The 22048-nt window shown below is 35.1% G+C and overlaps 1 protein-coding gene and 1 long non-coding RNA gene across 2 annotated transcripts in view; one reads left to right on the forward strand and one right to left on the reverse strand.

The window, feature by feature from the left end:
• Positions 1-22048, forward strand: part of LOC136830797 (uncharacterized) — a 38944-nt gene continuing 16896 nt past the window's right edge. The window contains exons 1-2 of the long non-coding RNA XR_010850749.1: positions 1-250; positions 15820-15954. This is a non-coding gene — a long non-coding RNA (uncharacterized lncRNA). The remainder of the gene's footprint in view (positions 251-15819; positions 15955-22048) is intronic.
• LOC136830796 (uncharacterized) overlaps positions 11522-22048 on the reverse strand; it is a 36344-nt gene continuing 25817 nt past the window's right edge. The window contains exons 2-5 of the mRNA XM_067090718.1: positions 21753-21940; positions 19715-19843; positions 18173-18358; positions 11522-12512 (exon numbers count right to left, since the gene is read on the reverse strand). Of these exons, the coding sequence (XP_066946819.1) occupies positions 12375-12512; positions 18173-18358; positions 19715-19843; positions 21753-21940 (641 nt within the window). The 3' untranslated portion in view covers positions 11522-12374. The remainder of the gene's footprint in view (positions 12513-18172; positions 18359-19714; positions 19844-21752; positions 21941-22048) is intronic.

Raw genomic sequence — 22048 nt, forward strand, 5'->3', positions numbered from 1 at the left:
GTATTTGCACTTAATCGTCCTTGGGGTCCGCGTCAACATGCGACGGCAGTGTGGTTTTATTTATTTCTGAACTGCTCTTTCTTGCATTTTGACCCGGTTCTGGTCAATATCATCATGAACTATATTATTCAAAGAAAATATACGCGCAAGCCCAGTTTGTGTGTAAAGGCAACTTTGTAAAGCCCAACCCGAATGAAGTGATAGCAGTGAAACGAAAACATAAATTTATTCCTTCAAAGTCCATTTGGTGGTAAGTGGTGAAATAATACATAACAGTTTTTACCATTCATTTAAAGTCAGTAATATTACCATTTGTAAGGAAGTCAAGCTGCTGGTACTCGGATGTTCATGTTGATTGTTTTCATTTGGTTATCTGCATGTCTGACCATTCGCCATCTTGAATTTATTGGCCAATAATTATTATTTTTTTGAAATGTAAGTAGTCGATGAATTGAGAAATAAATATGGTTCCCTTTCTTCTGTTGTGAAAGATGAATGGTCTTCCCTCACTGATGATACTGATCATTGTTTAGCAAGCCTATAGCATTTACCCTATGGTAAGGTTCCAGATTGTATTGTCTTAAGAATGTATCTTTAGGCAATTGCTTGACGTGCTTTACCTGCGTTTTTGAGTTGTATGTACTTAGTATGGGTGCATCTTGTGAACAGGCACAAGTTTTTTTACAAAGATTGCTTGACACGCTTTACCCACGTTGCTGAGTTGTATATACTTAGGCTAGTATGGAAGGAGCAAGTTTGTTTACAAGGATTTGTTGCCCAAAGACATGCGTCTTTCTTCCCTCTCTTACAGAGTAACCACCTTGCGTGTGTGCGTGTTGGCTATCGCATTCACTTCAAATTGTATGACCAATGACAACTCATTTCTTTTATTTGTACACTTCACATTTCCTCAATATTGTCACGCATGAAATGCTAATTTAAAGTTTCAAAAAAAGCTTCAATATGCTCTGGAATCCCCTCCCCGTTGTATTCTACAGTACAATTATGAGGAACTACATTGGGAATGTAGGAATTAGGTATTTAGCCTGACCCAGGGTCTTTACCAAGCTGGAGGGCAACCCTCCACATAACCTAACCAAGAGTATTGTAAATTGAAATAATCAGGGTTGCGACTAAAATAACCTGACCTAACCTTGGGTACCAGGGCTTTACCTGGCCAGGGACCTTGAGCTCCCAAAGATACCCGCCTAACCTAACCAAGGGCATTGTAAATTGAAATAAACAGAGTTCCAACTTAACCTAACTTGTGGCGCCAGGTCCTTAGCTGTGTATGTTCAACTGTACAACCACAAACTTCACTTTTCGTGAAAACCGACAGCTCTCACTTATTTTGTTTCTACCTTTTCCATTTCTCCCAATATTTGCTACACCAATTTTAAAGTTCTAGGATGCCAACATTAAGCATGTTTTTGCGTTTTCAGTATAGAACAGATTTTCAGTATAGTCTTAATGTTTATAATTTTGAAAACTATTCAAATCTGATTATATCTTTAAGTAAGAGATTTAAGAATAATGGCTATCTAACCACCCAAAGATATTACTTTATTTTAAGGGAACTGGGCGACTTGGCAGTTTCATGAAATCAGGAATTTATATAATTAAATCAAGTACATAATACAAAACTTGTAGTTTCTGCCTTTTGAACTCTCTTGACTGGGCACCTATGCTCTCATACTCCAATTAAACAAATAGGAAGGACATTAACCTAACAAACCTATTTAAGAAGTCATGACAACACAACAGTTTAACCTCAGATAGCAGAGTTTTATTTTCATTACTTTAGTGAAAAGACATAAAAATCATATTCAACAATTTCAAGGATCTAAGAGAGTCCTGCCAATAGTTAATGTGGTAAATGTGATGAAGATAGGCAGGCGGTATCATATTAAAGTAAATCAGTACAAATTGTAACATATGACCCGATAAAAGCTAAAAGACCTGTGTTGTTCTTTCCCTTCCCCCACAGAGCTAGTGACCCCCTTGGTCTAGATAGCAATGGTAGTAGTAGTAGTAGTAGTAGTAGTAGTAGTAGTAGTAGTAATGTGTATGTATGAATGTATGTATGCATGTCCATGGATTCACACCCTTCACCTTTTATGACTACTGACAGCTCACACTTTACCTTTTCTATTTCTCCTAATGTTTGCTCTCACACAGCACCAACTTAGATTTTCAAGGTACTGATTTTAGCTCATGTCTCCCCGTTTTTCAGTGACTTAATAGTTTCAGCCAAAGCTGGCAGTGACATTGGGTTATTGATTTTTATAATTTTGGTAATTATGCAAATATTTTAATTTGTCAAAATAAGTGACTAAAGAATAAAGGCTTCCTATCAACCCATCGTAGATAATTTTTTGATATGATGTATACAGGGGGGTTTGTTGCTGGAGTATCAAAATCAGTGATTTATGTAATAAAAACCAAATACACAATATAGATCACGAAGTTGCTTAACTTTAATATATATGCCCCATATCACAGCTAAACATAAAAGACCCCCTCCTTAAGCTTTCATAACCTAACCTAACTTAGGGAGTCATACAAACACCATAATGGAATATAAAATAATGGAATTATATTTTTAATATTTCCATGTCAAGAATCAACCATCGCTTAATGACCACATAGGTCCAGTGCTTGGCCTTTGGCCTAAATTTTGTATTCCAATCCAGTGACAACAATAAAAAATCCTGGTAGAACTGGACAAACTATTAAATTTAGACTAAAGATACACTGATAAAAATCAGATCCAACAAATTCAATTACCTGAGAAAGAATTGTCGTGAGTTAATGTTGTAAATATGACAAAGATAGGCAACACCACATTAGAGTAAAATCGTGGATAGATACAAATTCATTTACTGTATTTCTTACACATGAATGGTTAAAAGCCCAAAGATTAGTCCATGCCCTTCCCCTACAGAGCTAGTCACCTCCTTGACTGAGATAGTATGTAGTAGAATGTGTGTATGTGTTTGTATGCCCACACACTGATGTTCACATTTTATGACTACTGACAACTCTCCTTTCTTTTATTTGTAGCCTTTCCATTACTCTCATCGGTATCTTTCTTACCATGGTAATTCAGGTTTCCAAGGTACTGACATCAGAGATTGTCCCATTTTTTCAGTGACTTGTATTGTCGGCCAGAACCGAGTTTCAGCAGAGATCATTTTTATCTTTTTGAGAATTATGGGAGCCGGATTATAATTTGTTGAAAAGTGTTTTAACAATGAGGACACCCTATCTACCCACCCAAGAGTAATAGTTGATGTGATAGGAAAAAGGAGATGTATGTAATAACAACCAAAATACTTAACTAACGTTTCGAAGTATCATGCTATCTGACTGGATGCCTGTTCTTACATACCACCAATTACACATAATGACAACCACCTTAAAACCTAGCTTTCATAGTCGAACCTAACCTAGGTAGTAATGTTAACACCATAATGTATCTTGGAGTGTGTGGATATGTTTTAAGATTACTTCAAGGTTTCCTTACAGGTAGGCAGAAGCAAGTTGCTGTTGATGGGATCTGTAGCAAAATAGGAGACCTATTATGTCTGGAGTTCTACAGGATAGTGTTTTTGGTCCACTGTTATCTTTAGTGTATGCAAGTGATATGGTTGTTGGCCTGGAAAACAAGATTGTTCAGTATGCTGATAATGTAACACTTGTGGGTATAGTTAAGTCTCCGCTTAGCCTATGAAAAATGAAGCTCCCCTTTTCCTCAGTGGCCATGGACCGGATCAGTGAATGCTGTAGTCGGTGGGGTATGAGGCTGAATTCCAGTAAAACGAAAACCCTATTGATTAGCAGATCTCGTATAGATTTTGCATCCCCATCTTCCCCTTTAGGTGGATGGGACTCTGCTGAATGAATATGAAGCTTCAACTATTATAGGTGTAACTTCTGACTCACATACTACTTTTGAGAAACATCTAATGAAAGTTTCAGCACATCCTGCACGAAAGTTAGGTGCTGTTCGTAAGGCCTCATATATTTATAACAGTGATAAAATTAGTGCAACCTGATTTAGGTAGTTTGCCCTTCCTTTATTGGAATACTGTTCTCTGGTTTGATGTCTACTTCTGCCAGAGATTTATCTCTGTTAGATAAAGTGGTTCGTGGTGGTAAGATCCTGTTTCCTAATATTTGCATTTATGACTTGGACCATCGACGGACTGTCTTGTTTGTCAGTTTTCATAAGTTGTATTTTAACAGAGATCTTTCACATTCACAATTGATCGCTGATCCCCTTTTCCTGCCGAAAGCAACCAGATTCGCAGAACAGCAGCGTCAATATACAGTAATTGTGCCTCACTGTCGAATTTCTCAGTTCCAGAGGTCCTTTATTCCTCACACCAGTGGACCGTGGAACAGCCTCACTGCGGATGTCGTGAATTGGAACCTCAAAAGTTCAAGCGAAGATGCAATTCATTGCTACTCTAATACAATTCCCCTTGTATTTTAATCGTTTACCAAAATTTTTATTTACTTTGTTAATTCATGTTTTTTTACTTATTGTTAATTCATGTTTTTCAAGTAAAAAGTTAAGTATACCTTAGTTCAACCAGACCACTGAGCTAATTAACAGCTCTCCAAGGGCTGGCCCGAAGGATTAGACTTATTTTACGTGGCTAAGAACCAATTGGTTACCTAGCAACGGGACCTACAGCTTATTGTGGAATCCGAACCACATTATACCGAGAAATGAATTTCTGTCATCAGAAATAAATTCCTCTAATTCTTCATTGGCCGGCCGGAGAATCGAACGTGGGCCTAGGAGAGTGCTAGCCGAGTACGATATCGACCCATCCAATGAAGAACTAATGTTATTCAAGTAACTGATATCCTCTTTCTATATTTCCCATTACCTTCTGTTGTTCATTTCTAATGAACACCATATTCTTTGGAAGCTTGAATTTCGATTTAATGCACCCTGGGCGCTTGTTCCACATTAATAGGGTTCATCTTCTGAATAATAATAATAATAATAATAATAATTGTAACCTCAGATAGCAACATTTTTTTTCATTATTTCTGTGATAGGAGTCAGGAGTTTTGGTAGCCAAAACAGGACACAACAATAGACTAAATACACATTGATGAAAATTTTAAGCCGACAAATTCAAGGATCTGAGAGACCATAGCCCATAGTTATTGTTTTAAAAGCAATAAAGTTACACAGCACCAAAGAGTAAATACAACGTACAAAGTGTGCTGCACTATACAGTATGTGGCTTCATAAATAAAGTTTTATACTGTATCATATACTGTATACATATTTACATATATGTATACATTGTTACAGAAGTCGTAAAAATCTGTAAGAAATGCTATTTATTTTCAGACGAATACTTGTAAAAGTAACCCAAATTTAAGTTTTCTGGTTCTGGTTAATACTAAAATTATTGTAAATATATGATGTGACTTTTGCGTCAGTGATGTGAGCAATATATTTTTCTCACTGCTTATGTACTTTATGAATTTTTTACCATTATTCTGGGTGCAGCCCACAGTTTTGCTTGTTTCATGTCCCCAGTGTATTTCAACAATTATGAGATATCCTAGTGGGGAGTTAATAATTGGAGATCAGCGTGGAAATGTAGTTTTTCCGGCCTTGTGATTTTGTTAAATTTAACATACGTAGTCTCAAGAAATGCTTAGTTAACCCTTAACATTCCTTCCCGTATGAGGAAAGAGCATATGAGTAAAATATAGGGATGCATCCTCATCTCACCTTCACTAACTTAACTCAGAGTGCTATGTATTTACCTGGTCAGTGCTTGAGCCCGTGTAGCCCGAGTTAATAAATGAAAGAAAGCCAAAGTACCCCAACCAAGTCTTATATTTGTAATTATCACACCTAGCTGTATTGAGGTAGACGAAGCAATAATCGTTTTCAGAACAGTCTCAAAATTAACTCGCAAACTAGCCATAAATATAGGTCTTCAAAACAGTCTCATAAACTAGCCATAAATATAGGTCTTCAAAACAGTCTCAAAATTAACTCACCAAACTAGTCAGAAATATAGGTCTTCAAAACAGTCTCAAAGTTAACTCACAAACTAGCCATAAATATAGGTCTTCAAAACAGTCTCAAAGTTAACTTGCAAACTATCCATAAATATAGGTTCAAAACAGTCTCAAAATTAACTAGCCATAAATATAGGCCTTCAAAACAGTCTCAAAGTTAACTCAAACTAACCATAAATATAGGTCTTCAAAACAGTCTCAGAATTAACTCACAAACTAGCCATAAATATAGGTCTTCAAAAGTCTCAAAATTCTCAAAATTAACTCAAAACAGTCTCAAAGTTAATCGCAAACTAGCCATAAATAGGTCTTCAAAACAGTCTCAAAGTTCTTCAAATATAGGTCTTCAAAACAGTCTCAAAATTAACTCGCAAACTAGCCATAAATATAGGTCTTCAAAACAGTCTCAAAATTAACTCGCAAACTAGCCATAAATATAGGTCTTCAAAACAGTCTCAAAATTAACTCGCAAACTAGCCATAAATATAGGTCTTCAAAACAGTCAAAATTAACTCATAAACTCTAAAAAATTCAAAACAGTCTCAAAATTAACTCGCAAACTAGCCATAAATATAGGTCTTCAAAACAGTCTCAAAATTAACTCGCAAACTAGTCAGAAATATAGGTCTTCAAAACAGTCTCAAAGTTAACTCACAAACTAGCCATAAATATAGGTCTTCAAAACAGTCTCAAAGTTAACTTGCAAACTATCCATAAATATAGGTCTTCAAAACAGTCTCAAAATTAACCCGCAAACTAGCCATAAATATAGGTCTTCAAAACAGTCTCAAAATTAACTCGCAAACTAACCATAAATATAGGTCTTCAAAACAGTCTCAAAATTAACTCACAAACTAGCCATAAATATAGGTCTTCAAAAGTCTCAAAATTAACTCGCAAACTAGCCATAAATATAGGCCTTCAAAACAGTCTCAAAGTTAACTCGCAAACTAGCCATAAATATAGGTCTTCAAAACAGTCTCAAAGTTAACTCGCAAACTAGCCATAAATATAGGTCTTCAAACAGTCTCAAAATTAACTCCATAAAAACTAGCCATAAATATAGGTCTTCAAAACAAGTCTCAAAATTAACTCGCAAACTAACCATAAATATAGGTCTTCAAAACAGTCTCAAAATTAACTCGCAAACTAGCCATAAATATAGGTCTTCAAAACAGTCTCAAAATTAACTTGCAAACTAGCCATAAATATAGGTCTTCAAAACAGTCAAAATTAACTCGCAAACTAGCCATAAATGTAGGTCTTCAAAACAGTCTCAAAATTAACTCTGCAAACCAGGTCTTCAAAACAGTCTCAAAATTAACTCTTGCAAACTAGCCATAAATATAGGTCTTCAAAACAGGCAAACTAGCCATGAATATAGGTCTTCAAAACAGTCTCAAAATTAACTCGCAAACTAGCCATAAGTATAGGTCTTCAAAACAGTCTCAAAATTAACTCGCAAACTAGCCATAAATATAGTTGAACATCCTTATAGCAGCAGCAAAGTTCTAGCAAATGAACACCGTAATCTGGGGCTAAATCGAATTAGAAGATAAACCCCAGCAGTAACCAGTGTAGAAGAATGAACCAGAGCACTCAACTTGCCATATATGGAGGCCACAGAGGTGATAAAGACTGTCTCATCTCTCCCTATAAACTTAAGGGTACTCTAGAAATGTGGGCCACTCAGTAGGTCAGTGACCTCCATTTCCCTTAAGGATTTGACTAGTCAGGTCATGTTTGGAAAACTCAAAATTTATGCAGTTAGCACAACTTCGTAGGTTAGGTAACGTTATGGAAGCTAGATTAATGAGGCTGCCTGTGTGTTTAAAAACCACCAAAAAACAAAACTCATTTTTTACCCAAAGAAACCAACTTTAAAGGCAGTGCCGTTCAAGTGCAGGTTTAGACTGCTAAGACAATTTCAGGAGCAAAATTAAAGTTAAAATACTGAAGTTCCCAAGGGCAAAGGATAGAAAAACAGTGGTTCAGTGTAAAGACTTTGTGTGTGTGTGTGTGTGCGCGCGTGCGGTCGTTCATGGGTATGCACATACATTACCACGGAAATAAAAGTCATTGCCTCTCAAGTGGTTGACCAGCAGCAAAAAGTTTTTATACACATTTTCCCAAATATTTGTCGACAGTATCAAATCAAATAGAGTAGCGAGGTCTTAGGACCCAACAAAAAAGTTGGCAATATCTAGGTTAATTAAAGGACGGTTCTAGAAGATGAGCATCGAGAGGCCGTTGCAATTGAATGTCGAAAGACAAAGAATAAAGGAAAAGTAAATCAGAGCTTAGAAGAATAAATTTTTTGTTGATTGACATGAATTTCAGGCAGTCTTAAACTTGTTAAGTATTGGAAGATAATCCATATTTTTATTGCCGTTTCCCAAAATGCAAACATCGGGGGATATATTTCACACGTAATGTCACCAAGAAGGAAATGCAGCTCACACGCCTGTAAAACATGCACTCCTGATAAACAAAGGATCTCGAAATGCGTCGGAATTTGAAATGAAGACGTGTACTTATGAAATTATATTTGCCGTTGAGTAAAGAAAATTATATACTTGTAAGTACACACACATACACACATGTACACACACACACACACACACACACACACACATATATATATATATATATATATATATATATATATATATATATATATATATATATATTGATACAGTATACTGATTCGAATAGAGAGGGATTAATGACAAGGGAAGCAGGGTCGAATAAAGATCATAAACTCTCGTTATACTAAGATCCCTTTTGCCGATAAATACTTCACAGATTGATGGAACTACAACGGTAGTGAGTGAATAATTGTGCAACGTTTTATTTTTGTCTTTAACAAAATCCAAATGCTTGCGGTCATCATGTTGACTGACTGACATCCTGGAGTAAGGATTTTCATAGAACGGTACAATTAGGTTCTGTAAGAAGCTATGGTTGGTTTCATGGCTCCTTTGGTTGAGATGTGGGAGGAGGTTTGAGTGGTAGACTCAGGAGTCCCGTTTGTTTTGTTCATAGTGTCTTTGGTTTTATTCTGTATTGTCGTGGATATGCGTCACGTTTTTATCTTTGTATGAACTTGGGCAGTGTCGTATTTTCTGCTATATACTAAGAAAAAAAGGCATTTCCATTCATGCTGTCAGTTGAAGGTAGGTGATGACGCCTTGGGCAAATAGCGTTTTATCTCTTCATTAATATTTTACCAAATTTGTTATCATCATAGAGTTTTGTTATGTTGCAGTAATTATTTCTGTTTAAAAAAATATGAAATTGTGTTAAAAGTAATTTATTTTGGTCCACGTTAAAATTTTGAACCACCTTCATAAGATTGATTGATCTTTGTTTGGGAGTCTTTCAACAAGTTGTTAGCTAGATTAAAAGATTTTTTTTTTTTTGCATTTTTATTGTGTTGTTTCTACAAAACTGATCAGTAGTACCATTTGAATTGTTGTCACATACTTTTGTGTCCAAATAGCATTTGTTAAGAGAACTTACCTTAAGTTTAAGGAAATGATTACATTTTATTACTAATCTACTTCAAACTTAAAAAATAAACACAAATTTTATATTTTATAAAATATGGACAAAACAAAACCCATCAGTACTTACAAACTACAGAAAACTTTGGTATCTAAATTCTAATTCATGACAAAACAGCACGAGAGAAAATTGACAATGAATGATAAATGATGGCCTCATACCCAAGATCAGTGGGTCACGTCTACACAACAGTTAAAAAAAAAAAAACAATAATTTGAAAGGTGTAAAATGAACTGGTATTACGAGGTTTTCTCGAGTTCCCTTTTTTTTTTTTTTTGTGCGTGTGCTCGCATGTAGTATGTATTTGTGTTGATTTGACATGTACGAATTAGCGCACTCTACAAGCGCGCACACATTTTTATGTATATATATATATATATATATATATATATATATATATATATATATATATATATATATATATATATATATATATATATATATATATATATATATATATATATTATATACATATACATATATATATATATATATATATATATATATATATATATATATATATATATATTATATATATATATATATATATATATATATATATATATATATATATATATATATATATATATATATATATATATATATATATATATATATATATATATATATATATATATATATATATATCTGTGATCAATTATTACTTAATAGAATTTTGTGTATATTGTCACTGTATGTTTAATAAGCACACACACTCACTATACACAAGGATCTTTCCTATCCATCCATCCACCATATCCCTTCAACTTTCTTCAATTCATTCTGCCCACCTCTTCCATAAACACGAGACGTAAACATTTTTTAGCCATCCCTGTTAGAAGGGCCCGAAGCCCTTAAAACTAATTTGATGTAACAGGCAAATCCACGAACAAGTCGCGTTGCAGTTGGTGGCCGTGACGTTGACCGATAACGCTGCTAATACAGTAGTGAATGTCATTAGCATTTCCGTGGAAGCAATCAATCAAACTGTCTTTTTATAATGATATATGAGAGACAGAGCTCTTAGCCAGAAATCTTTTAACCATGAACACGCGGCCCATCGATAAAACCCCTGCCGTTGCATTAGTTATCCTTATCATACGTTTTTTTTTTTCTTGTTCCTTCTCAAGTTGGGTCAGCAACCGGCGCTTGCTATTAAATATGTTATTCGCATTCAAATTGGAGAAAGGGAAGTTTGTAAAACAATTTGTATACAAGGCACATTTTTCGGATAGAACGAGCGTTTAAGCAGATATGGTGATTGTCGGGGGAAGACGCCAGGTAATACTGTTAGGGACTTGTCTTAGCAATGGTGTAGCACTGTTAGTGAATGAAAATTTAATGTGGTAAGAATCAGATTGGTAGAAAATTTTGTTCTAGAAGGCACCCGTTTTTATTAATATTTGGATAGGGCTACATAAGTTCTCTGAAGCTGCCCATTTTACTGTTATTAAATTGAAGCTCTTTCTGTTTTATTTGTGTCGGATAGTAGAATCTTCACGTGATGTAAAATCAGTGAGAAGCCGGAAAGATCCTGAAGTTTTTATTTTTTGTTACAGGAAATAATTGTTTTTGTAAAGAATTGCATAACTTAAAGTATGAAAGGAAACGTTAAATGAGCCACGTGATATATATATATATATATATATATATATATATATATATATATATATATATATATATATATAATATATATATATATATATATATATATATATATATATATATATATATGTTTATATATATATATACATATATATATATATACATATATATATATATATATATATATATATATATATATATATATATATATATATATATATATATATTTACTGAAAGTTAAATCTCAGATTTCATGTGATAATGAATGGGAAGGTGGTTTGTTACGAAAGCTCTTCATTGTGACACGTGAATCGCTTTAAAAACTTCGCTGTGTATCTTTCGTTATCAAAGCCAGTCTATCAATCTAATTCCCGAACCGATTTCCGTTAAGAGTTAGTTACCGTTACCCATCTTGGAAGTTACCAATAGCCCCCTCCTCTTATAAGTTACTTACACTCCCCCTTCCCCTCCTACTTGCTATGAAATTTAATCAGTTGATGTGGAAGAAAACAACTGCGCATGAACAATGAATTTTTCTGTCTTTTGTCCTGAGGGCAAGTAAACATCATGGGGACTCGCAGACCACTCGTTTAAATACGTCTCCATTGTTCTGATGTTATCGTCACCAAAGTTGATAAGGTGTGTGTGAGCATCCAGTTCCTATCAGACTGATGATCGAGTCGTTTGCTATGTGCGCAGTGATTTGCCCTTTTGGGGACGACCCCCCTGTTTCTAGACGTTTGAACTGATACGTTAGGTACTATTGATAAAATGAGATTTGAAGGACAAAGGTTCGAACAAAGCCGGATCTAGGCAGAGTGCCTGACAGTTTAAGGGAAAACTGCAAATATAATCAAGAGGAAGTCAGACCAAAGACATACGAAGATAACCGCTACCAACTTTCATAGGATAGACACATTTATCTGTTTACTTCTCATTAATATGCAAAAGGGCATATCCATATACAGTATAACTCTAACATGCACGATTACTTAACTTATACAGTTGGTAATGCCATTTTAGAGAGGTATTATGAAATAGAAATTTTTTGTGTATTGTCAAGAATCTTAAGTTTTAACAGTGTGTACTTAATGTCCTTGTGACTCCAAGGTGAGAGCCCATAGGCTCTCTGATATCAATTATCGATAGCAGCGTCGATAGCACGAGCATAGGTGGAAGATGGTGATGATGAACATCAGTACAGTGCAGGGCCAAAATGTGAATAGGGCTCCTCTGATGAGAGTAGAACTGCTCACCGACAGATTGTAATTTGCAACCTGCGAAGAGAAGGGGTTTATATATTACTCTTGAAGACACTGACTCACTTTTGGAACTCTGCTAAGACTGGCATGGGAGACTTGTTATTAGGGAGGTGAACATCAGAATAAGAGTTTAAGACACGAGGCAGCAAGGTGATAAGAACCCAGGGAAAGGGGTGAATATTATATTACTGAATAAGTAAGGTATACCTTAAGTACATCTAATAAACCACCGAACCCCAGTAAGGTTCCAGGATAGCTTGGAGACTAACCAAACCTTGGCATCAATTGGAAAAAAAAATCTCATAGGCAAGCAACTGACGAACCACTTATATTTTTTCACAATTTAAAGGCACTCTCAGTCTCCAATATATACCGAATAAGCAACAACATACTGTAATTGAGGTGTGGTTTTATATCCTTTTAACCCAACCACAGATATTAATTTTAAAGTAATAATAGTGTATAAAGTGAGTTGCTGGATTTGAAAGTCCTGCACAATTGTATATTATAAATATAATTTTCTTTAAATACCAAGCTGAAAAAATCATTAAGCATGTTAATTAGAATTTTTTATTAGATGGGAAAGTTGTGATTAGTTATTTTATTAGATTCATTAGATATATAAAAACAAAAAAATAGATACTGGTAATGACTGATTTTTAGGACAGTTGTGTACAAAATGTTGATACCAGGATAACTACTTGAACAATTTCCTACTACATTTTTTACAAGTGTAAAAATTAGATCTTTTAGTTTTCTAGAAATTACCCGTTTTAGACATGGTGCTTAAAATGTAGCTAACGTATAGTTTCAGCATCCTCTGAGTCACTGTACTGGAATAATGGTTTAGATGCTTATTCAGGTATCTGGTGATCCTAAAGCTATAATCTCAGTTACACTGTAATTGGTACAATTCCATTCGCACCGAATTCCAGGGTATATACTTTCCAATGTTGCATTTTACATTTGTTTATTGTACAGAGCTTGAAGTGACTGTTGGTAAGTTGATGTGGCAATTATCTTTTTAACCTTCCGACTGCTAATTTTTATGGCCATTAGCCATTCACTTGAAAGAGTCACTGTAATGCATTTTTTATGGCAAGTTAAAAGTTGGAGAGATAATTGCTTCAGATCTGCATCTTTTATTTTACTTCACACGCAGCTGTTATATTGGGGAGAAATTGTTTTATAAGCAGATCGCAAGCCCTTGAATTATCCTGCATCTGGTTGACGCGTTTTGATTAGAAAACAAGTACGCAATAAGCTCAGAGTACAGTTCTCAGTAAGGATTAGGCCAATAAGATTCATAATCGTTTTCCTCGTGTATCCGTCTACTGAAGAGTTCTTTGTCCACTTTAAATGCTCTGTCCAGAAGGTTTTATAATCTTTGTTATTTCGGCTTAAGCACTACCTGACGTAATACTGAAATGTTTAAATATTGTTAAAATAAAAAAAGTCGGCATTAAGCACTTTGTATAATTAAGTTTTGTCGTCGTCAGAGTTGAACACATTATTGGGAATCATTAAAATGTTTTTCTTATGGTCGTGCAGATTATTGCATGAATTTTAAGAGGCATACTACTTTATGGATAAAATGTAAATCCTATAGTAGCAGTTCTGACATTTTCATTTAATTATTTGTCATTATTGTAAATAGGAAAATTGCAGGAAAATGTCACATGGCACTTCAGTCTAGTGAACTTTCCTGTTCACTTCGATGGGAATAGTTGTATGACCTTATTGTACAGTATTCCACTCCTAAAAATTATACTATGCACTAAACTATCCGCCACAGGCTATACAAGTTTGCTTTGGTTTGCCCAGCCTTGCATAAATTCCTGGTTGGCAACAGCTTTGGTGAAGGCACTTCATTTGAACAGCAATTATTAGTTTGTAAAGTGTATTTTCAATTTAAATGGTAACGACATCGTAAGGCTTTTGAGTAGTTCCGTTCATAGGATTTGTCCTTTGCATTATCGAACATGGTTTTTCTCGTTTTGCCATCCCTCAGAGTTATGTGGGACGTCTCTCCTGTCAAGGCATGATTTTTTGCAGTTTCTTTTGTGATAACTTGGGAGATAAAGGCTTTTTCGACGAGTGAGATGGGACACTTCCCGTGTAGGACCCATTGGCCCAGTGATAATTACGAAGCTTTTAGGTTTAAGAGCACTACATTGGCCTTTATATTCAGCATTTATGTTAGCAGTTGTTCCTTATCCACGTCTTGGTGACACGTGTGCTCTCTGCAGTGTTTGAGGTAAAGTGATATTGGCCAAGTGCCAAAGCTAACTTTTAGAGTGATTGGTCTGTGAACCGTGAGATGGTCTTCCACAAAGATAATACACTGGAATTTCTCCCTCTGCACGTGTCTTGTGTATCAGTTACACCCTTTATTTCTTGAGTGCTGTATACGAGTGAAACATTGCAATTTTTGCTTTACACGAAGTGCGTAAGTGTATTAGATTTCTCAGGAAAAGGATTTTATGACTCGCGGGCACCAACTACCCTCCGTGGAAATGATTACAGTAATTTGTCACAGTAAGCTAACAACTGACACTGATGGATAAAGTCTTGGAAAAGATGCTTGAGTTCAGCATTTTTGTCTTGTAACCTTTCGGATGAAATTCGAGCATTTGCAGTAGTTTGTATCTGAAATTCAAGATATTCCTCTGAACTTCAGGTATATATTGCTTTTAAGAAAATCTCGGTTGTACCTGTTTGTTTTTTAAATTTTTAGAGAACTTATTCATTTATCATTTAATTCTTTTAGATTTTGGAATTCAATTGATATATATAATATATATAAGACATAGTGATCAGTATTATTTTTGGTTTTAGCATTGCAAGAAGTCATGGCTGTATCGCTACAACAGTGAAAATGTGTGAAAGTATTATGCAGAATGAAGTATCGTACAGGCATCAAGCTGAAATAACCATAACTGAGTAAAGATACCAAATTCAAGTAGCCACTGATCCCGCAGACCTTCATAATGAAACAGTGTCATTAGGTGGTATATCAGTCCTCCAAAGGTTACCTTTTTTCCTCTCTCTCTTTCTCTTGGAGTTTTATGAATGTAAATCTTACTAGTTGTAAATCTTTGGAGGCCCCGTAATTTCATGGTGGTGACAGTTATAAAAAATAGAATGATTGATACATCCCAAATTTTGGTTACGATTTAATAAAGTTTAGCGTTGGCAGTGTTGCAATGATGGGTAGTAATCATTATGATCAGTATGGTATAGACCCCTTAGAGTTTTTTATAGTTGTTTCAGACGCTGTCCAAAGCATTCTTTCATAAACATCCAATTTTTATATTTTCAGGTGATGGCAGGAAAGTTCATCACGCTTCTTCCAAAGGATGATGTGGTTTCTGACTAGAGTGAAGAAAGATTCTCATCTCTGAGCGCGTCAAGTTGTCTGGGCAGCTTTATTAGGAGCATTAGAGCATTAGAATAGGTATGTATCTCAAGCGTTAGTTCTTGGCGCATGATTTCTCATATTTAGGAAAGAGCTATGTATGAAACCCCTCATAGTACTTTGCTAGTTTTATCTAAAGGTTGGTTCATCTACTGCAGAATGACTGAGATGGTTTTGGCTTTATTCTCATATGGATAGTTACAAGTTACTTTGTGGAAAAGTTAATTTTGACCTGCACCCCTCAGTTAATTTGCTTAAATTAGCTGCCAAGTTCTTGGCTTTCCAAAGACCGGTTAGGTGGTTAGCTTTGGATCATCATACTATCGGTTAATTGTTTTGATTTTTAAAAAGTTTGAAGGCGGGATTTGAGCCAGATTCCACAAAGGCTGCTTTACCCATTTAGTGTTGAATTTGCGCTGGCAATTAATCTGGCAAAAGTAATTAGTTCACAAGCTAGTACAATGCAACCGTGCAGGACCTTGTAAGGAAACGAGAGATTCAGAGCCTTTGTCCCGGTGTTTTTCCGAAATAACTTTTTTTTTCTGTGCATTTGACAAAGATATTACTTAGCCATAGTGTACTTTACATCCCTACCTAATTTTCGGCAGCATTCTTTATTATTTTTATGAGAGAAAAGTATATTCATAAGAGTAAAATAAAGCAGCCGAAGCCAGTGGCGGAACACACTAATGTATGGGTTCAAAGTTATACGGGACGGAAACATATGACGTCCCGACTCCTCTCACAAGGTGATGACGACAAACAGCTGTCTCTGAAATTCTGAATAAATATTAGTACCTTGTCAAGGCTTCAAGAATGGCGGCTATGATAAGTCATTGTACCCGCGGTTGCAGGACAGCTTTTGTGATTCGACTTGCACAATTGTTTACGACGAGGCCTGTGGCAAACTCTACGTAAGCTTGAACAGGTAAATGAATAATAGGGCCCTTTTTGGGTAAGGAGTTCACCCGCACATCCAGGGCTACCAAGTTTTCGTCATTTGTTGACTTCCATAAGGTGCAGAAAGATAATTATATATGCTCTATAAAGCAATAGTCGTTGATTTCTTAGTAAAATATAACTTGCGGAACAACATTAAAACTTGCTTTGCCCCAAAAAAAAAAAAATATGGGTTATAATACATCACTGAATGACCTCTATAGGTCCCAGTGCTTGGGCTTAGCCCGAAACGCCATAATCCACCCATTGATTATTATGTCACGCTTTCTCATATGTAATTATGTTAAATAAAGGATCCATGTAAGGGCACGTCATTTCATACGATCGCTCCTGTCCTCTTAGTGACAGAGTACAACAATGGCTGAACTGTAACATTGTAATGAAAGTTGTTTTCATATTCCACAGAATATTACCGGCATGGTAGTGCGATTGTTGGTAGGCTTTCAAATACCAAGATTGCTTGCACACTGTCATATTAGGAAAAATATCAAAGGAGTTACGACGAATGCCAAAGTTTTCTTCACTTTGTTAATTGATTTTTAATTATATAATTTTTCAGTGGAGAAATAATGATAGAAAGTAATTTCTCGGATTACTTGTGAAACCCCTTTTCTTCAAGGATTCTAGCACTCGACCTCATGGCATAAATCCTATATACTACTACTACTACTACTACTACTACTACTACTACTACTACTACTACTACTACTACTACTACAAAGTGTAAACAAGGAGTATTGGTTGTATTTCATTGTTGCCAGAGGTTGAGACTTTTTCACGAATAGCCAATTATCCATCGAGGAGGAGGCAGGTTAATGACGTCATAGGTTACGTCATTATATCTTCGAAAGACATTCTGAGTTTGCTGACGATGTCTACAAGAAGTCGGTGTTACTCTTATAATTACCAGAATTATGCAACTTTCGTAATACAGAATACAGTAAAAAAATTAGGTAGAGATGTAAGATACCCTGTGACAAAGTGTCATCTTTGTCAGGTACGTTGATAAAATTTTATTCCGGAAAAACACCGGGCCACCGGCTGTGAAACTCATAGTTTGGTTACTTGTTTACCTGAAGAAGGCCTTTCTTGACCGATTCCAGAGGACAGTTTTCTTTCTCATATATTAGGAGGGTTGGCACATTAGTTTATTAGGCTATAAACTAAGAATTTTAACAATGATGTCTTGATGTTTGTTAGTAGTGTAAATTGATGAATATTTATTAAAACATTTCCTTGTGAAGCAAGTAATTTCTGAAGCAGTTCAGCAAATGATCTATCAGTACAGCTGTCTTACCCTTAAGTTGAGTAGTGAGTGGCAGTTTTCTCCCCTCATGTTAGTCTGGTTGAGACCTATAGATGCACAGGTTTGCCTCAGTCCTTCTGTCAGTGTACAGGTCACGGCTAGCATCAGGAGTGTTCCCAGTAGAGACAGTATTTCAAGAATGAACAGCGGGATTGTTAGTTTGCCTGACCCTCTTACCTGTGGTTGGAAGAAAAAATGTTGTAATATTTGTCTTTCATTTAATCATGAAAATAACTGGTCTGGATTTGGAAAAGATTTCCGTTATAATTCAAGGCAAATTGCTTCCTTAACGGTATTAAGAGAATTTCAAAAATATAAAGCTCCTTTATGGGAGGATTGGTGATTATAGCTATTTGGAATTTCTAAAATCCAAAAGAATACTACACTTACTGGAAGTCAGTTAAAGAGATTGAGAACTTTGTATTGTATTAATTCTTACAAATACTGTGAGCAATTCGTTTTTATGGATTTACCTACATACATACGTACATAGATATAGATTTTCTTGCAAATAACGCTGAAAAACGACCATTAGCCTAATATTGATTTTTTTTTCTTAAGTATGTTTATTTTTGTTTGGGATATATTGGATTATTTGGTCAAATATTAGAATAGATAATCGCTTCTGTACTTGTGATGAACACGGGGTAGCAGCTGAATTTTTTTTTTATCAAACTTATTAAATGTTGCATTGTTACTGAAATGGTAAGTGGGATGTTGCGTTGTTACTGAAATGTTAAGTGGGATGTTGCATTTTTACTGAAATGTTAAGTGGGATGTTGCATTGTTACTGAAATGTTAAGTGGGATGTTGCATTGTTACTGAAATGTTAAATGGGATGTTGCATTGTTACTGAAATGTTAAGTGGGATGTTGCATTGTTACTGAAATGCTAAATGGGATGTTGCATTGTTACTGAAATGTTAAGTGGGATGTTGCATTGTTACTGAAATGTTAAATGGGATGTTGCATTGTTACTGAAATGTTAAGTGGGATGCCCAGTTAAAACTGTTAGAAAATAATCTTAACGAGAGCGTGTTTAGGTCAGCCATCGAGGAAGGTAAACAGACAAGTGCATGACCCATGGAGAGAATATCGTGGTTCATAAAGGGTCATTGGATATCAAGTAAAGACCTCAAGAGAGAAAAATAGAATAGGGAAAGAAGTTTATAGCGGAACTAAAAAAAAAAAAAAATAAGTTACAGGTGAGAAGAGAAACATAACACTTTTGGAAAATGAGCCTTTTGGGGCCTTGGATGGCTCAGCCTTGGTGGAGGTTTGCGGTATCTGAATGCTCTTGTTATCCAAATAAATGGTATTAATGTATTGGATTAGGAAGTTATGGAGTTAACTCCTGACGTCTGTGATGATGTAGATACTGATGTTGTATTGTACTGTAGAGTCTTTGATATCTCATTTTCTTATTAATTTATAGGTGACGTAAGTATTCATGAAAAGTTATAAATAGTTAGGGACTATTCGAACGATATGCACTATTTATATTCATGTGAAAGGAAATTGAGAAGATACTTACAGCCGCGAAGTAAATGACAGCGCTGAGTACAAGGAAAACCAGACCCGTCACACCGCCATAGGTGACCCATTGGCAAGAGGAAAGGGATCCTCCGAATTTGTAGAACAAGTGGAGGGACTGAGTTGGCGTCTGGAAATGTGTTAGTTAAGATTAGTCATCTCTCTCTCTCTCTCTCTCTCTCTCTCTCTCTCTCTCTCTCTCTCTCTCTCTCTCTCTCTCTCTCTCTCTTTGTCTTTCATTTTGAAATAAGTAGAATGTGCATCAGTTATGTCCATACTAATTGATATATATATATATATATATATATATATATATATATATATATATATATATACATATATATATATATATATATATATATATATATATATATATATATATATATATATATATATATATATATATATATATATATGTGTGTGTGTGTGTGTGTGTGTATGAATGAATTTGATCACATCACCGTGATTCATGTATACAAGCATTAAGCTACAAATGTCCTTTAATATCCAATTCGCTCTACCTCGGAAATAATGTTTTCATACATGTTATCCGAAGGGGAATTTTTAATTGATAATAAGTTCGTCGTCTCGTGATGTGATAAAATTCATTCATACATATATATATATATATATATATATATATATATATATATATATATATATATATATATATATATATATATATATATATATATATAAAACAGAAGTAGTTATGCAAGCAGGCCACAGCATATCTCAGATATATATATATATATATATATATATATATATATATATATATATATATATATATATATATATATATATATATATATATATATATATATATATATAATTATATAAATGTATAATGTATGTGTTTGTGTGCTGATGAACAAACAGACTGGAATATCAAAAATATGGAACTACCGAGAAACTTTTTATACTTCCTGCTTTGAAGTTTGGTGTCTCACCGCCACGAAAACTTGTTTATATTAAACACATGAGATTCTGTGAATTTTTCGTAGTTTGATCGCTGCTGGTTATAGAAAGCGTGTGTGCAAGATGAATTTACTTTGAAGTTCGTTTTAACTTGAACTAGGGAGTCAGTTTTGCATCTGACATAACTTCAGGGGACGTAAATTACAAATGACTTGGAGGGTACATCACACCTGACTAATTTGTTTGGGAAGAAGCGTTACAAATGGCAACATTCACAACACATTACAACAGACATAATTTTTGGGAGCAAGCATTGCAGCTGAAAAGCTTTAGGGAACAGGCATGACAGTGATTGACTTAACTTTAGGGAACAAAATTACAAAAGAAGTAATTGCATGGAACAGGCACTACGAATGAGACAATGAAAAAACACCCTTTAAGGTAATTTTAAGGAATGTACATGATTGTAGGGAACAATCATTACAGTTGATAACATCAGGGAGCAGACATTACAGCTGACAGTATTAGAGAACAGACAGTACATCTGTTATCACTTTAGGTAAAAAAATGAATAATTAATGGAACAGGCATTAAATGACACACTTGAATTAACTTTATGGGACAGATATTACAACTATCATAGCTTTAGAAAATATATTACAAATATTGCAGCCTCGTCGGAGTAGACATCTGGCAAAAAAAGTTTTGAAAATTCACTGGTACAGAAACGTATGCCACAAGGGTTACTATAACCTATGGAAAGAGATGTTGTTTTTAACAACTTAGAAACTGAATCGTCTTAACTGCTCCGTAGGGGAATAGGTTCTTTGCAGCGTCCCTTCGGCCCATAGATGCAACCCCTTTCATTCCTTTAACTGTACCTCCATTCATAATCTCTCTTCCATCATACTTTCCACCCTCTCGTAACATTTGATTCAAAGTGCAACTGCAAGGTTTTCCTCCTGTGGCACCTTTCAAACCTTTTTACCGTCAATTACCTTTTCAGCGCTGAGTGACCTCATAGGTCAAAGCTCTTGCCCTTTGGCCTAAATTCCAGATTCTGTTCTATTCTATTTCTTCGTAACTGAGCGAAGTGAGATTTACAACTGAATAGTTACCGTTGAGTAAAGGTAGCACATGGGAGAACTGAGGTCCGACCAGTATTTTGTGACGATGCCGTTGCAGGTGACAGCGACGATGCCCAGCAAGAGGGCACATAGGTAAAGCAAAGGCATGCCCAAGCTGTACATGACCCGCCATCCCATGCCCATATCTTCGTCGTCTGACAGACGACGGTTTCTTACTTCTGTAGAAGAGAATTGAACTGGATTAGTCATTTGCTCTGAAAAAAGAAATTGGATTACTTTTTTAAAGTAATAAAGCGTAACTGAATTATGAATATGTCATCTTTCAT

This window comes from Macrobrachium rosenbergii, chromosome 47 (genome assembly GCF_040412425.1).
Source record: "Macrobrachium rosenbergii isolate ZJJX-2024 chromosome 47, ASM4041242v1, whole genome shotgun sequence".
Lineage (NCBI taxonomy): Eukaryota > Metazoa > Arthropoda > Malacostraca > Decapoda > Palaemonidae > Macrobrachium > Macrobrachium rosenbergii.